The sequence below is a fragment of the Vitis vinifera genome, chromosome 12 (genome assembly GCF_030704535.1).
Source record: "Vitis vinifera cultivar Pinot Noir 40024 chromosome 12, ASM3070453v1".
Lineage (NCBI taxonomy): Eukaryota > Viridiplantae > Streptophyta > Magnoliopsida > Vitales > Vitaceae > Vitis > Vitis vinifera.
This window is the reverse complement of record NC_081816.1, coordinates 9,391,867-9,408,782: the sequence shown is the minus strand read 5'-3', so window position 1 is coordinate 9,408,782 and position 16,916 is coordinate 9,391,867. Positions and strand designations below refer to the sequence as shown.

At 38.3% G+C, this 16,916-nt stretch overlaps 2 protein-coding genes across 3 annotated transcripts; one reads left to right on the top strand and one right to left on the bottom strand.

Moving 5' to 3' along the window:
- The first annotated feature begins 1,817 nt into the window (after positions 1-1,817).
- On the top strand, positions 1,818-9,172 carry LOC100254619 (transcriptional adapter ADA2). The gene is made up of 14 exons (XM_010659161.3): positions 1,818-2,021; positions 2,285-2,364; positions 2,948-3,003; positions 3,300-3,478; positions 4,497-4,562; positions 4,704-4,829; positions 4,915-4,990; positions 5,134-5,194; positions 5,279-5,301; positions 5,459-5,569; positions 6,237-6,459; positions 6,641-6,851; positions 7,889-8,209; positions 8,411-9,172. The coding sequence occupies exons 2-14, from the start codon at positions 2,309-2,311 to the stop codon at positions 8,600-8,602; spliced, it is 1,701 nt and encodes a 566-aa protein (XP_010657463.1). The 5' UTR covers positions 1,818-2,021; positions 2,285-2,308; the 3' UTR covers positions 8,603-9,172.
- A 1,861-nt stretch (positions 9,173-11,033) lies between these two features.
- LOC100249511 (transcriptional regulator STERILE APETALA) lies at positions 11,034-16,195 on the bottom strand. 2 transcript variants are annotated; one of them, XM_002268978.4, is made up of 2 exons: positions 15,884-16,195; positions 11,034-12,512 (listed from the first exon to the last, which is right to left on the bottom strand). In XM_002268978.4, the coding sequence occupies exons 1-2, from the start codon at positions 16,118-16,120 to the stop codon at positions 11,367-11,369; spliced, it is 1,383 nt and encodes a 460-aa protein (XP_002269014.1). In that variant the 5' UTR covers positions 16,121-16,195; the 3' UTR covers positions 11,034-11,366. The 2 variants fall into 2 exon arrangements, with proteins under 2 accessions (XP_002269014.1, XP_010657461.1); XM_010659159.3 differs by lacking the exon at positions 15,884-16,195 and adding an exon at positions 12,861-13,276.
- Positions 16,196-16,916: the final 721 nt, after the last annotated feature.

Genomic DNA, 16,916 nt, shown 5'->3' with positions numbered 1-16,916 from the left:
AATCAATAGGTGATGTAATTGCATGACAGCAAGTCATATACCGAAAGACTATTTTGAATCAGTCCATGTCATCCCTCTGATTGGATTTGAATGGTGGATTTAAGACTGCAGAGCTATGTTCAGTTCAATTACTTGATATCAGCTGATGAAGAATGGTCAGAACATGTGGTCACAAACAAATGGCTCCAGAATAGGGTTTTTTTTTTTTTTTTTTTGGTGAATACAGAACTTTCTATGCTGCCAAACACACAAGAAGCAAACAGGAGGAGACTTTCTTGGTGGGCTAGAAAATATGTAGCTCAAATGGTCTTCATCTTGGCATGGTTTTCCTCTGAGGTTCGGAAAAAAGGCCATTTGATTGTATATTTTTCATGACAAAAACTTGAATTTGACTGCTTAAATGTCTCAAAGTGCAAAAATTTATGTGCGTGCACATCCCTTTTGCTTGCAAGTAAAAGATTGAAGACAACTTGAATATGAAATGATGTTGATGGAATTAACAATCCCTCTCCTAAAATGTAACTCCCATTGATTATACCCATGTGCAATCTTCAAAGTCATAATATTTCCTCCAAATTACGACTTGAACCATGAATATTTCTCAAAGCCGTGATATTTCATTTAAGATGGGGCTTGTTTTAAGTATTTTCATTTTTCGGTCTCGCCCACTAAGCTTACGAGCAGCAATGTTACATTATAACAACCCAAAATTAAATTTGTTGTAGGAGTTATCACATGGGTAGCCAAAACCTACCACAAAAAACCGGCTATGTCTTAAGAGTTGTCATACGAGCGATTCATCGTTCAAATTTAAGAATGATGTTATTATATTCTAACAGTCCCTCTCCCAACATAACACGTGTGACTCTAGCACGTCATCTTACCAATTGTTAAATGAATCATCTCATTTAAAAATCTTTCAATGATTTAGATTAAACATTTTATAGTATTCGACATTAACCCAACGAGCATCTTCTAAAAATTATCATTTGAATAATCTAATACTTTTAGGCTTAAAAGTAGCATTCAAATGGTTTCTACATTCATAGTCTTGTCTCCTCTCTTTTATCTAAGTTAGTAGATTACATAAAAGTGTTGTAGTTGACTCACAATTAGCCGAAAACGATGAGAATAAATGCATAGCATGCATATTGCCAAATAATAAACATCATACATGAATTATTGGAAGAATGTTAGGTGATCTTTCCTTGTAGAAACCCTTTATTATTTAGTGGACTGTTGAATGTTCTTTTCTCAGAGAATGATAGATTATGATACAAAAAGCTTGATGCTTATTCAGCCACGTTTGGACGATGAACCAAATATCTAAATTTTTGTATGTATGGGCATCAACAAGCCATGATTTCTTACAAAGTCTAGCTAGCATGCCTATGCATAAAAGGGTGGTGCCTATGCTTGTTGTGGCAACTTCTTATGTGTCTAGCAATGCCATAGTTCCGACGCTAGAAAGCTCATTGTGACAATGATGATACGTTGCTCTCTTTGCCTATGCTTTGGAAAAAGCTCAAGCTATTTTCAAGTTGGTACTACTTTTCAGGTGGGGAGTCTGGGATTTTAAGCCTTTTGGAGCTCCTGAGGTGGAACCCCATGTCTCAATTTTCACACCCTCATTCACTGAGATGTCCCTGTAAAAGAAAGTGACCCCCTTTAATTTTGCTGTTGCTTTATGGAAGTGTCGTTTTCCCAGGATACGTTACGCAACACTGGTCCAAACGGTGGAAAAACTGGAGTTGATGCATGCCATGTTACTACGCCGTGGTCTGATGTCGTTTCATCAAACGGAGAATGATTGTGGAAACGACGTCGTTTGGAACCAGAAAACAAAACGACGCCGTTAGACTCCGAGAAAGGACAAAGACAGCGTGTTTTGCAAAACGATGCGTTTTGATCTGTCTTCTCTGCCTCTTTTGTTACGGACCTACAGTCAGTCTCGGAAGCAAAACCCTAGATTCTCTCTCTCTTCTCGATCAAAGAACTGCACAAAGAAGAAGAATATATAGGTAAAAATATTCTTCTTTTTTCATTTCTATAATTTTGAAAAAAAAAATTAAGAAAGCATTTTTTTACTAAAATTTTCCTTCTTTTTGTTCTAATTGATTTTTTTTTATAAATATATTGAAATGTGTTTTCTTTCCACACCAATTCCCACCTCCCCCCTTTTCTTGGTATAAGGTGTTTGTTCGAATTCGCCGAAATCGAAATTTGAAAATCTTGCGTAATTGGATACTGATAGTCTCAGTGTTGGATGATATAATTTTTCTAGGGTTTCTGTTTTTGGGGAGTTTCGATGGGTCGTTCTCGCGCAGTTCTGCATTCTACTGACGATGATCAAGGTTCACACAGGTTCGTAAAATCCAAATATTCTTTAACCATACTGCTTATTTCAGCTTTATTTTAGATTTTTTTTTTTTTTCAATTAAGTGTTGTTGATTTTCTAGAAAAATTCAAAAATTTTCAGTACTATGTGTTTAGGATTGCTTTAGAAGAGCTCCTCTTTTGTACATTTCCGTGTTTTACATAGAGCAGATTTCTAATGATTTTTTGCTATGTCTCAATTAACAATTTCGATTCTCCTTTATTTGAATTCAAATGCATTTCTCCTTGCGGTTTCTATTTCGAAGTTGACGTTTTCAAGTGTTGCTTTTGAGTGTCTGCTATACTTTCAGCTTGATTCATTTACTTCAAGTACATTTTTGGTGGGGGCAGTTTTGGTCCGATTTCTTATTTGGAGGTGAAATGCATAGAAAAAAAGATAGAAATGAAAATGGTGGTCAGGAACGTTGTAGTAGCAAAAGCCATTGGCACTGATGTTTTGATTAAGAAATGGTGTCAATGCTAGAGTTAACCTTGTACCCATTTCTATTTATTTCCCTTTACTATACGAACTGAACTAATGTATTTGAACTTTACTTTTCCTCTCTTGTAGATCCAAGAGAAGAAAGACTGCTTCAACAGCAGACAATTTAGAGGGTGCAACTGCAGGTATGTTGTTATTTCTTGCCTAATAATATGCACTATGCAGAGTGTAAATGATTAATCTACTTTGCTTTTGTGCTACTGGTTGCTTAATATTTCTAGAACAGTAAATCCTTTTAGGAATCTTCTTTGTTTTTCCTTTTTTTTCTGTGTTGGTGTTGTTGCTGCTCATGAATTATATTGCTTCATGCTTTGGTGCGTTTTCCTTTGAGTTATTATAACTTTTAGTTGTATGCATTGAGAAACTATTTGTTTCAATCTATTTCTCTTTTGTTATAACTCCATTTCTCACATTGTGGTAGGCCAAGGAATGAGTGAGGGGAAGAGAGCTTCATACCACTGTAATTATTGCAGCAAAGATATCTCAGGAAAGATCCGTACCAAATGTGTAGTTTGTCCCGATTTTGACCTTTGCATTGAATGCTTTTCCATTGGAGCTGAGGTTACACCTCACGTATGCTTTCATCCATATCGGGTCATGGTATGTAACCTTATTTATGGTTTGATTTTTTCCGTCATTTCCGTCATTTCCGTCTTCCTTTTGTGTTATGCTTTGTCTTGGATGGTTAATTAATTACTACTTATTATGGCTTTCAGTATGGCATTTTCCATTTTTAACCTAATTCTTTTGTTCTTATTTATGTCTAGATTTATTGTCTTTATGCAGTTAACCTATGATCTAAGTGATACAGGATGCCTGAAGTAAGGAAACTAATTGGGTGTGTTTATCATGGTTCTCTTAATAGGAGCTCAGATATCGTCATCCATGATTTAAGATTTCTTATAAGTTGCATTTGTCATGGTTCTTTATCATTTTTTTTAGCGATATCCTTCCATCTGCATTTTACTTTGGCTTGCTGAAATGAGGAAAGCTCAAATGACAATATAAGAGAGAGTATTATTACTTAAATAGAATAAATGCATCTAGGAGAAGTTAGAGATAGCGCAAAATTGATGAAAATATGAGAGTGTTGAATGCTCAAATGACAATATAAGAGAGTATTATTACTTAATTAGAATAAATGCATCTAGGAGAAGTTAGAGATAGTGCAAAATTGATGAAAATATGAGAGAGTGTTGATTGTAATGGTTTGGTTGCAGTAGACATAGATGATGTAAAAATGACTAATGAGGAGTGATGTGGGCTTTGTTTATCAAAGAAAAAAGAAAGTGGATCATGATTGTTAAATAAAACATGGTAGCCTATGAGTTATTAGTAAATATTGCCCCAGCTAGTGTTTAATCGTGAGAATTGTTATTAGCTGACCTCAATAGTGTAAGTCAACATTTTGAAGGAATATGTTGCCATCCATGTCAAAAAAATTTATTTATAATTTTTACACTATTTCTCCATTTGCATTCTTGTTATTGATAATATATTTTTCTGAGCCAGAACAAAATGAAATTGGAAATAGTATGATATGCCTCAGGATAGTTCCTTGGTTTTGGATATTTTCTTGGTTTTTTTAAATCGATTCTCACAATTTTCATTTGTACAGGACAATTTATCGTTCCCACTCATTTGTCCTGATTGGAATGCAGATGAAGAGATGTTACTTCTGGAGGTATTCCTATATTTTTTTATCTGAATTTTTTATATTTCTGTAAATTTACATTTTAATTCAACCCTGATAAGTTTCTCCTGGCCTTATTAGTCACATATTGTTGCATTTGATGTTTGGAGGATTAATGTGTCTTCTTTGTAGGGAATTGAAATGTACGGACTGGGGAACTGGAGTGAAGTTTCAGAACATGTTGGAACCAAAAGAAAATCAGAATGTATCGATCACTATGTTGCTATATACATGAATTCCCCATGCTTTCCTCTTCCTGTAAGACAACTGTTTCAACCTTTATTAGAGGTTTCAAGCTGAAGTCGATTACAGTGATGATATTCCTCACAATTTGTTTTCATAGGACATGTCCCATGTTCTTGGAAAGACTAGGGCTGAGCTCCTTGCCATGGCCAGGGGAGAAGATGAAGTCAAGAAAGGTTAGTTTAACAATGATTCCATTACTGTTGCAGCTCTAATTTAGAGTTTACACCATCACAAGATTTGACTTGATCGAACATGGTTACTAAAATTCTCACATGAAACATGGTTACTAGTTTTCACAATGTTTTTATTGACTCAGGATCCCCTACACATGGGGAGTTAACTCTGAAAGTGGAATCTCCCTTATCTGCAAGAGTCAAGTACGGTTATCTTCACCATTACGTGTCCATTTTCAGCTTAAGTCTCTGATCCCTTATGCTAAATTTTCTGTTGTGCTATATCAGGGTTGAAGAATCAAGAAAAGAAGGTCCAGTAGTTTTGTCATCATCTAGATTAGCTGCAGTTACAGCAGTCACTAATGTGGAGACATTTTTCTGTTTATTTACTCAGTCTTTGTACACTATTGTGGCTTTATGGATATAACAGGCAAATGCATGCTAAAATGTGTTTCTCTCATCTGTCAGAGATCCAATCCGACATGGTTTCTAGCAGCACTAAAACATCTGCAGGTGCAGTTAAGAGGGCATCTAACATGGCCCAGGTTAAGGATGGTCGTGATAACATTAAAGTGGAAGGTAAGATTTCTGCATTCTATTGTTAACTTCCAGACTGGTTTATGTTTGCATATGCAATGTGGGCAATTGTCATGAAACTGATTTCACTTATCAAAAAAGAAAAATTGTCATGAAACTGATGTCATTGGGTGTCGTTGATTTTGTGTGGTACTCATTTAGATGTCATGTGACCACTTTTGGTTCTCAAGCAGCTACCCAAAAGTAGGCCTATGTTGGCTTCTACTCCATTTGGCCAGTATTGTGGTTTCCATCCCCATACCTCCCTACTTATTGATTAAAATTCTATCTTGTTTTTCCAATGTCAAATGTGTATAATTCTATTTGGCAGCATGAATGAAAACAATCAAGATGTTAAAAAAAACTTTGTTTTTAGATCTTTTAGTTGTTAAAGCCCCACAATTGTTGAAGCTACAGAAGAAACATTTATGCTTTTTCTAAAAATTGTACGTCCTCAGGAATAGTTTTTCAAAAACAGGTCTCAAAAGTGCCATAGAGACCATATTTATGTCATTTTTGTTTTTTCCTTTCCCAGAAACAGAAATGGTTTTGCAATCCCTTTATGACACATTTCCATTTGTGTTGCTACTTACATGCATCGAGAATCCATATATTTTCCATTTCACACGATAAGTGCTTGACTGATGTTTTGGTAATGCATATTTGGCAGAAACTCAAACAGACAGAAGTGTTGGAGAGAAAAAGCCTAGGACCTCAGGGGATGAGGGGCCTTCTGTGACAGAGCTGAGTGGATACAATTTCAAGAGGCAAGAGTTTGATGTTGAGTATGATAATGATGCTGAGCAGTTACTGGCTGATATGGAATTCAAGGATACTGACACTGATGCTGAGCATGAACTGAAACTGCAAGTTCTGCATATTTATTCCAAAAGGTATACTCACTGGTCACTTTTGTTTTTCATACCTACCTTTGTAATTCCAGAATATTTGCATATTTTGTACAATAAATCATGACATATCCTATGCTGAATGTGTGAGCATTTTGATTTTGTGGTTCAAGTTCTCTCACTATTATCCATGACTCAATCAAATGTCCTGAGGACTTCTTGGCAGGCTTGATGAGAGGAAACGCAGGAAGGATTTCATATTGGAAAGAAATCTACTTTACCCTGACCCTTTTGAGAAGAACCTCTCACCCGAAGAGAGGGACGTAAATCAGCGCTTCAAGGTCTTTATGCGGTTCCACTCAAAAGAAGAACATGAGGAACTGCTTAGGGTTGTGCTCGAGGAACATTGGATTCAGAAAAGAATACAAGATCTTCAGGTGTGCTTTGTACTTGACACTTTACCTCCATATGCTTTATTTCCCTTATCAGCTATGAAGTAATTGTCAATTGCTATATTTTTTTAAGACTTAAAAGTTATCATGAATTACTTATGTGGTTAACATTATATTTCTGGTATACCATTAACATGTAACTGTCTACCACTTTGGATACCCAAAGCTCAGTGAAACTAACCAGATAATACTTAATTCAACTCAGAAAAGCCTAAGCCCTAACTACTTAATTTTAAATGGATGAATCCTTATCCGATATTCATATTTATCAAGGACAATATACCCCAATCAATTATGAGTCAACAACGTCTTTGATCCATTCTCCCTTTCACTGCTCAGGTATCTGGTATGGTCACCACACATAGATTTGTACTAGGGATCATGTGTAGTTATTACTTAATTGCTTGATATTAGTTAAGAGTAGCTGGCATGATCACTACATATAGATTTGTGCTAGGGATCATGGGTTCTTGTTACTTATCTGCTTGATATTACTTCAGAGTACGGTCTTTGTTTGACTGCTATTTTATACAATTAGTATCATTAATCGATTAGATGACTATCTGCTCGCATCAAGAAGTTCGGTCTGCCAGATGTTCATCTAGTGCATTACCACTTGCTAGTTTCTGTTGCAGTATTTGTCCAGTACAAAAGGAAAACAGGAGAAAAAAAAATTTGAAGAAGGAAAAAAGTCTGGATATTGACATGGGTGGCTTTGCATTTGACATGCCTTCGTGTTGGAAAATAGAATTGTCCTTCTAACAGAGGTTTATGAAGCCTTTTTCCGTAGCTTTCCTAACTTGGGTGTGCAGAAATCATTTCATCAAGTGGAATGACCACAGTTGATCCTGTTTGGCTGAAAGAATTGTTTGGATCACTATCATGGTTCATTTTTTTAATCTCTTCAATAAGCTTATTAATGTGCATAATAATGGACCTATGATTCAGACTTTGATCTTAAATCTATTTTGTATGTGCAAAGATTTAACTTCCCTTGATTTCAAATAAAAATTAAACTGCAGGATGCCCGAGCTGCTGGCTGCCGTACATCTGCTGAGGCAGAGAGATATCTTGAAGAGAAAGGGAAGAAAGAAGCTGAAGAAAGTGCCCAACAAGCAAAGGAAAGTGCTGAGGCTGGTCCTAGTGGGGGTAAAGTCTTACAGAGGGTGAACACTGCCAAAGGAGAATCTGATGGCAGTCCTCGGGGAGGTGGAAGAGGTTCTGCAGGTCTAGAGCCTGGAATCAAGGACACTTCTTCAACAACTGCAGGACATGCTATCTTAAGATCCCTAGATGTTTGGGATATCACTGGATTTCCGGGGGAAGATTTACTCTCAGAAACTGTAAGAATTCTACTTCTAATTTATGTCTGCATTAATCGGAAAGGTGGCTTCATGTGTGGGCCTGGTTTTCAAACTCTCTAAATCCAATTTACACCCTCATGGATACCTAACCAAATCTTTGGATCCACTTGTTGGATTCAAAACAGAATTGCACCCATACACCTTTCTTTTCTCAGCCGAACTTGTGATGTTTTCATGCAGGAGAAACAGCTTTGCAGTGAGATCAGAATCCTCCCTTCACATTATCTCAACATGCTGCACACCATGTTGACAGAGACGTTAAATGGAAACATCACCAGGAAATCAGATGCCCATGGCCTGTTCAAGGTTGAACCAAGCAAAGTAGACAAAGTGTACGATATGTTTGTGAAGAAGGGAATTGTTAAGTCATAGTTACATTATCCATCCTCAGTTCTTCAACCCATTGAAAGGAGAGGATGGGATGAGATATTACCTCATGAAAGGAACATTCAAAGAGGGATGTCATAGTTTTTAGAATAATTTAAGGGTGAAACAGAATGAACGTAGAGCAAAGAATGACAATGTAATACTGCTTGTTTATTTTTGAGAAAGGGAAATAATTGTCCGTATAATTCACGCAGCTCAACAATTCTGATCGAGGCACTGGGCCCCTAACAGAGGGGCTAGGATTTGTCGTTCAAAGTGGAGTCTCATCGTCGTAGGACCATGGGCATGGTGTAATAGTGAAAAAGAATGTTGTGGGTCTTCAATGGGTTTTTTGTAGCCAAAGCGCCTAATGGCCAAGGACCCAAATATGTGAAGTTGCTGTACAAGACTACAAGTTTGGAGATTGTATTATAAGGTTACAAGATTGGAGTGGCATGGTTTGGTAGGTTGAGTGAAACCATTTGTATACACGATTTCTCATTCTAAGATTTGTTTGGATTAGCTTTTAAGAAGTCAAAAACTCTTTCCTAAGCTTTATTCGAGCTTATTTGCTTATTTGAGTAATCTTATTAAAAGAGTTTATAATTTAAAAGAAAAAAAAAATTGATATGGGAGTCGAGAAAATGATTCTCATGTCAAAACCCCATTTTATTGTGATGATCAAATGTTTCATCTAAAACAAAATTTAACATTACAATAATATATGAATATAGGAAATATTTTATCTGATATTGGTTATGAATGTTTAGATAAAACTTTAAACCATAAATATTTTAAATTATGAAAGGAAAATGTTATAAGATGGAGATGAGCATATGAAGACTTATGTGATAGGTACAAATTTGAGGAAAATTTTAAATATTCACTAATGGAGTGAGGGCTTATAGTTAGTCAAATTATGTTAAAACCTTATATACCTTTGTACATAAATTGTCTTATTTATGTGTGTTCTTGTACTAACATGTTGAAGCCTCGGTGGAGTGAGGACATTAAAGTTTTTGTTAGTAAAACAAGCAATATTAGAGGCCTTGGTTAAGATTTTTGGAATAATTAATTAATATACATATATATATGCTAAACATAGAAGATTATTACAAAAGCAATTTTGGTTGAGGATGAAGTCAATTATTCCCTTATTGTAATGAGATACAAAATGCATGTCATATAGCGACAAATATTCTATATCATAAAAGAAAAAGGTTACAAGATAAAGATGAACTTATAGAGACTATATATAGTAAATAAAGATGTGAGGAAGAATAAAAGATATCTGATGGAGCAAAAACTCGTAATTCAAAGTGTAGATATAAAGAATAAGGAAATATGAGATGTTTCAAGACCCAAAAGCAATATCTATTTTTTCATCCTCTATATTATAGTGGAATTATCACATTAAAATCTTATGTATTTTCATGTATGATTATTTTTATGTTTATGTTTACCTTGTATACTTTTATGTGTGATTAATTTTATCTTTATAATTTTACATTAATATGTTTGCATTGAAGGTGGGCACAACATTCTCTACAAATATCACCAATTGCAAGAATAAAAGTGGAAGTTTAACTAAAGCCTAACATGTATACATTGTTTCTACCTCAGCACACTATTGACCCATAAACATGCTTCTCAATGGCTTTAAAATAATTAGATTGAACCCACCACCATCCATGGGTTGACATACTTATACCAAGTGTCATAACCTAACTAAGCTAAAATATGTGCTCCAATGACACATATATGAAGTGAATTATGCATTATAAAAGATTCAACTCCTAGAACCCTAGCTATGGATTTAACATATATAATGAGTTAAATATCAAGTTTGAAGAATGAAAAGGATGCAAGTTGCAAAGACAGTTCCGATCATGACAATGAGTCAAGTATGCTCAAAGAGAAACATGATCAAAGCCAAGCAAAGCTACAAAAGTCAAATCATGAGCATGAGATGTGAGTAATTAAGCCTACAAATGAAGTTGCATTAGTGGAATTCGAGAAAAGTTGCATGATATTTGAAGATTGAATGAAGTCAACTCTAACTATGAATTAAATTTTAGTGCTTTCCAAGATTATTTTGGAGCAAGCCACATTAATTTGAAGCCTAAAATGTCAAAAATCGCAAATCGAAATTGAAACCTAAAAAGTTACAGTGAATGAGACCAAGTTGAGAAATGAGTTTGACTTCGACAATTATTTTGGTTGAAACTATTTCAACTTGGCATATTATTAACGAAACTTGTAACTTTCGACTAAGGCTTCATCCAACTCCCTAAGAGTTGAGAAGTTTTGTACTTCTCTTGCCCAACGTATTAGATAAAACTAGTATTTAATGAAATCAAACTATTATTTATATCCTAATTTGATAAGTTCAGCCTTAGGCATCAGTGAGGGCAGAAATGCAAAGAGCGACACTGGATCATCCAAGGGCAATGCCCATCCATTCACTTACTACAAACAACCAAGTACATACCCAAGAATAATAAATAGCCCACCATCTTGAGCCCAACAAAGCTACAAGTCAGTCAAAGAGAGAGCTGTACAGCATCAACAAAGCCCTTCTCTCTCTCTCTCTCTCTCTAGAATAGAAAAATCAAGACTAGTCTCCTAGGGTGAGGTCAACAAAAAAGCCAAGTCCCCAAAACGGCGCATCTCACGCCCATCCCACATCGTCAAGGTAAATCCAACTAAGTCAGTTAGGTTCGGAGCCCAACCCAATCACACATGGGCCTAAGGCCCAATTCTGTTCCTCTTATTGGGCCCCAAAGTCCCACAAGTGAATCGTGGTGTCACTGTTGCATGCTGCCACGTATCTATCATCTGCCACCATGGCAACCAGATCCCCTAACGTTCTTTCCCTCAAGTTGTACAGATACACCCCACGTTCCACCTCCCACGCTCTTATCACACTCCCGATGCACATCAGGGCGTACCCCCCGTTCATGCACCCCAAAACTCGCCTCTGCGAGGTACCTCCCACTACAAACCTGCACACCTCTTCTAGATTCTCCGCCCTGCGTACGCTAGCCACGCCCCTCCCGTCCACGATAACGTACGCCTCATTGTTGGCGTCGAGGCTGCCCACGATAAACCCTGGCGCGAACTCTTGTTCCCCGTGTACATTGCCTCCGTTTCTAAGGTTGAAGACGATGACTCGGCGACTCGTGCATGCCACGGCCGATTCCTGGCTCGTGACTCGCACTCGGCCAACGAAATCGGCTAACTCTGTGAACATGTGCCAGCCCATGACGGCTTCTGGGTCGGTGAGGGTCCCACCGACGAAGACGAGCTCTTCGGTTTCGCCATCCCAGATGCGGAAGGCTTGGCCAGGGGCGCCGGCGTAGAGGCCGACCCACCAGCGGCTGCAGCCGGCGAAGTCGACTAGGGCTCCGTCGCTGGCGCCCTGTCCCAAATGGACGTGGCGAGTGGGGATAACGGGATCGAGAGGGGCAACGATGTCGAGAGCCGCGACGTTGACGTCGCCGTGGAGGGAAGCGAAGACGAGGCGGGCGCGAGAGAGGATGATGCCAGAGACGGCGCGGGAGAAGGGACCCATAAGAACATTGTGATGAGGGAGGCAGGTGCTGACGTGGAGGCGGGTGGCGAGGTCAAAGAGGCGAACGGTGCCATCCTCGAAACCCACGGCGAGGTGGAAGTCGGAGAGTGCCAGGCAGCGGCAGGAGAGAGCTGTGGCTGTGCCGGAGCTGACGTAAGCTGGGTCAAAATCCAGTGTCGTATAGTTATACCGGCGGTTCCGAAAGTTCATGGCGGTGCGGTGGCGGTAGATAAACTCTTCCCGCCATGTGTCATGAAGCCGCCGTGCCCGGCCCCAGATACGGCGGCAGAGGTTGCGCCATAGAAGGTCCGATCGAGACACTGCCCGCCATGTTGAGCACACCTGCAACCATTAACAGTCACCCCGGCCACCTTCAAAACATGTATTCTAAAAAATACTTTCCAAAAACATGTAACACAGCCCTTTCATCTAAATATATACAAAGAGCGAGGCTTGTGAAAGCAGAATCCTAAGCTTAAAAGACAGTGACAATAAGAAGCATCTCCAAGGACATTTTTTCATTCGGATAATTCATAATTCTTCCCTTTTTAAGTTCTTGAGAAAAGTGAATCTTTAGAAATGGCATGATAATTAAAAACTTTATAATCTTCCTGCAAAGCTTTCTGCAATGGCATGGAATAGAACAATAAAAACATCGAAGCTAACAAGGCAAGGCAAGGCTGCATTTACCATTTTAGGGTGCCAACCTAAGAAAAAGATGGTCCTTGACTAAGAAAGGATGAAAAACCCTAAAAGCTTCCTCCATTACCAACCTCTGTAAGTTCATCACAATAAATGGGTCATTTTCAGGTATTGAAAGACTTTGAAGATGGGTTCCCATTAAAAGCCCTGAGCCCTGATGAGGACGGATCTCAAACAGAGATTGGTGACTAGAAGATGAGGACACACAGAAACAGGCCTTTTCAGAGATGGGCCCAAAACCCCACAAAACAGTGGCAAATGTAGCCTTTATTATGGGATATGGGACTTGAGACTGAGGGCATGGCAGGGAAGGGAAGCAAGCAAGCAGGCAGACGAGAGACTAGGGACTAGAGGGTGGGGGGGAGGGGTCAGAGAGGGAGAGGTCAGTACAGTACCCCACAGTCAGAACTCTAAATAAAGAAGGGGAAGAAAGGAGGCAATGGTTTCTGAATCAAATCGGCTTGTCTTATAGTATAGACTTGCAGTAGTACAAAACCTCATCATACATCCTACTATTAGGGAGACCTGACGACAACCCACTTTATTATTTAATCCAGGTTGCAACATGAGGTACGGTCAGTACAGCCCCTGCCCCAGCCCCGAAAATAAAAAAAAAAAATAACTACATCTTTTTCTCTTTTTCTGGCTTAGTAAAGGCTCTTTTTGCAGATGAAAATGGTGGGTTTGAGCTTTTGAAGGGCCTGAACAAAGGGGAAATATGGCACACTTAGGACTAGCAGTAGTTGGAGATGGGGGAGAGACAGATGAAGAAGATTAGTGTGAGGCATCAGAGCAAAAGACAAAGGACCACAAACACAATATTGAGGCTCTTTCAGCTGTGGTCCATACCCCTCACACAGCAATATCTCATCAAAAAGCTTTCACATGAACATGGGATTACAACTTACAAGCGTGCTTCCCCACATCTCTCTTTCATTTCCAAGAAAAGGGTTCTCGTTAAAAGCAGCGAATCTTCATATGCCCCCCCTTCTTCATCACCCACCCCATCTCTACACCAGACTGCCTTTTTAACCTGATTCTTCCACTCTCTCTCACTCTGTATGCTACTCTCCTCAGACCTTTGTTCATAGTATTATTATTACACCCAACTCCTTTTTCCCTTTTTTTCCCACTTTTTTCACTTTGGGTTGTTAGGATTTTAGCTTCTGATCCTCCGTAAGATTCTGTGACATCGACACTAACAAAGGAACTCTTTTTCCCCCCCTTTTTTCCTTTCAGTTGTTGGGTTTCTGGGTTTTGATCATTTCTCTCAAGATTATGTGACTTTTCTTTTTTCTGTTTCTTTTCTTCTTTGGATTGTTGGTTGTCATCATTTATTAAGATTTCTTGACATCTACACTTACAAAAGGAGGAGAATGCATGCTTCAAAAGGTGGATGATATTAAATAAAACTGCACTTTCTTCCATTGAATACATGCTTTTTGCTTTCAAGGTTGGACAAATGAAAATATATATATAAACGAGAAAAAGATGAAGAAAAGGGCTAGGGGGTGGCAATGGGAAGAACCTTATCTCTAAGGTGACAAGAAGACATGGGAAGTTGAATAAACCAGCACTGGATTCCATGTGCTTTTTGGAGCTGCACAGGCTGGTTTATGACAAAGCTTTATGGTGCTGCCATTTCAATCATCAATTTGCCTTGCCAGGGAAGGTTCAATACAATGTACAGCAAAGAGAAAAGAAAGAAAGAAAGAAACTAGAACAAAGTGAGTTTTTTTTTGTTTTTTTTAGGCCATATAAATCTTTAACGAGCTAGATTTCCAGGAGTTTTAGGGGGCATATGGTTAGTGACATCCACCCATGCTGCATAAAATTATATTTATGGAACTGTCTTTCTCATGCGATATACGCCTGAGTGGACAGTCAAATAATCAATCTCTTTTTAACAACTCATTCATTTTTGGGCCACATGGTTGAACTGTTCAACCCAAGTACATATCTGCAACTTTAATGGTTCTGGGCTAAGAAAACATTTGTTTATACAAACCCCATTATTGGTTACTGGTTCTATAGTTAGCTCAACCTCAGCCTGAAACACATCTAAATAATGGTACTTTTGAACAAATCTTCTCACCAAAAGACCACCATAGTATAAAACTGTAATGATTATATTCTAATATGACGACACATGCCATGATTATATACTAGAAAAGAGAAAAAACAAATCAGAGAAAAAGAAATGAGAAATCATTATGGGACAAGAAGCAAGAAGCAAATGTACTTTGAGAGTACCCTTCTATATTATCAAATATAACACAAGTAAAAGGTGAAATTTTGTCCATGTAATAATATTCACTAAAAATAGGATGTGGGGAGTTATCGGAACACGGCAAGAGACAAACACCAGAAGCCACTTCCCATCAATTAAGGGTATTTCTTCCCCAACTAAAAGTAGATTTCAAAGGGTCTCCATCTCTACATTTTAGTGTTAGAAAGGTATCCCAATGGAGAGAAAGCTAAGAAAGTTGAGTCAAAAGGTGGGGGATTGATTTTTGTAGAGCTTAAAAAAGGATCATGCTAAAAAAGGGAAAACAATTTAAAACCAAAAGAACCCTTTATTATTATTCCTTATGATAAAAATGGATCGTTACAGAAATAGGCATTTCTAAAGGGGGGGAAAAAAAGAAGAAGCTGATATGGCCAAGGAGCAGCAACACCACCTTATATAAAAAGAGACACAAATTTCTTTTCTCTCTTTGAAAATGACTCGTCCAATACAAGTCCCTTTCAAAGGCGGTTTATCCTTGGATGCTTAAATACATCCTAGGCATTGCACAAGTGATAGAGAAGGAAATTTTGAAAGCCAAGAATTCATAATCAAAAACCCAAAAAGATGTATATATATAAATATATCTGAATTGTGACATGGGTGACAGTAGGGTGCAAAACCCATTAGAAATAACAGGAAATTTTCAAAAACAAAAAGGAAAATAAAAAAAGTTAACAAATTCATTCAATTCCACCATTGGAAGGAGATGAAGAAAACCCACCTGGAAGACATTGGCGAGGGCAGGAGCAGCGGCCAGACGACCAATGCTCCGAGAAGCATCAATGGCCACTTGGGAAGCCAGAGCCTCCACAAAAGGCTCCGGCCAAACCCCATTTCCGGAACGTCGCCGAGAAGAGGAAGGACCCTCGAAATCACCACCCCCACCACCTCCACCACCAACCTCGCCATCTTGTGAAGATGAAGAAGACGAGGAGGAAGAAGAAGAAGACGACGACATCAGTAGAAGAATAGAAGAAAAAAAGAAAAGAAGATGGTCTAAAGAAACAAAGACAATGCAGATAAAAGACACAAAAGAGAGGGCCCCAAGGGAGTGTTGTTGGGTGAATCTCAGATTCTCAGATATAGAGATACATGTTGTGCATTTAATATTTATATATATATATATATATTTCTTTTTCGTGGATTATTTAGTATTATTATTTTTTTGGGTAGGGTTTTGGGAGGGTTTTTGGGGTTTTCCCGCCCTGCAACGACGGCGGCAGGTGGTGGGTTAACGAAAGACTGGTGGTTTTTGCAATTTGCCACGGTGTTTTCGGGTGCTTTTTCCAATTTCTACACGTCTCTCCCTCTGCCTCATTTCTGTCCCCCTCTCCCCCTAGGGCCTACCCTACCTCTATCTCTCCATATTTAGCTTCATTTCAATATCTTTCCCCTTTTTTTCATTTTTTCTTTTTTTATTTTTAAGGGCACATTGGTGTTTGGTACTTCTACTTTGAGGGTCCCTTTCTCATGGGTCCAGTGCCCTAAAACCACCCTCCACCTCTTGCCACCTCACTTTGGGGCCCTCCTCCTCTTCCTCCTTGTGGGGCTTTGTCTTAGGGCTGCAAGTCTTGTCCATTGCAATGGATTTATTGTCACCTTCATAGAGGTAGTAGTAGTGATATTTAGGGTTAGGGTTGTGTTTGAATTGTTAGGGTTTTAGAAAGGCAAGCAGTTTCAAAAATTTTGTCATTTTGATTGTGGAAATGTAACATAAAATATACGTGACATATGATAATATCATATAGAAGAAG

Bases quoted from the DNA above. Each gene is read 5' to 3' on its own strand.
- LOC100254619 (XM_010659161.3), top strand. From the start codon at position 2,309: ATGGGTCGTTCTCGCGCAGTTCTGCATTCTACTGACGATGATCAAGGT. The intron at 4,991-5,133 runs GTTAGTTTAACA...TTATTGACTCAG, and splicing joins AGAAGATGAAGTCAAGAAAG to GATCCCCTACACATGGGGAG. The intron at 8,210-8,410 runs GTAAGAATTCTA...GTTTTCATGCAG, and splicing joins AAGATTTACTCTCAGAAACT to GAGAAACAGCTTTGCAGTGA.
- LOC100249511 (XM_002268978.4), bottom strand. From the start codon at position 16,120: ATGTCGTCGTCTTCTTCTTCTTCCTCCTCGTCTTCTTCATCTTCACAA. The intron at 12,513-15,883 runs GTGGGTTTTCTT...TAATGGTTGCAG, and splicing joins CCCTCGCCAATGTCTTCCAG to GTGTGCTCAACATGGCGGGC.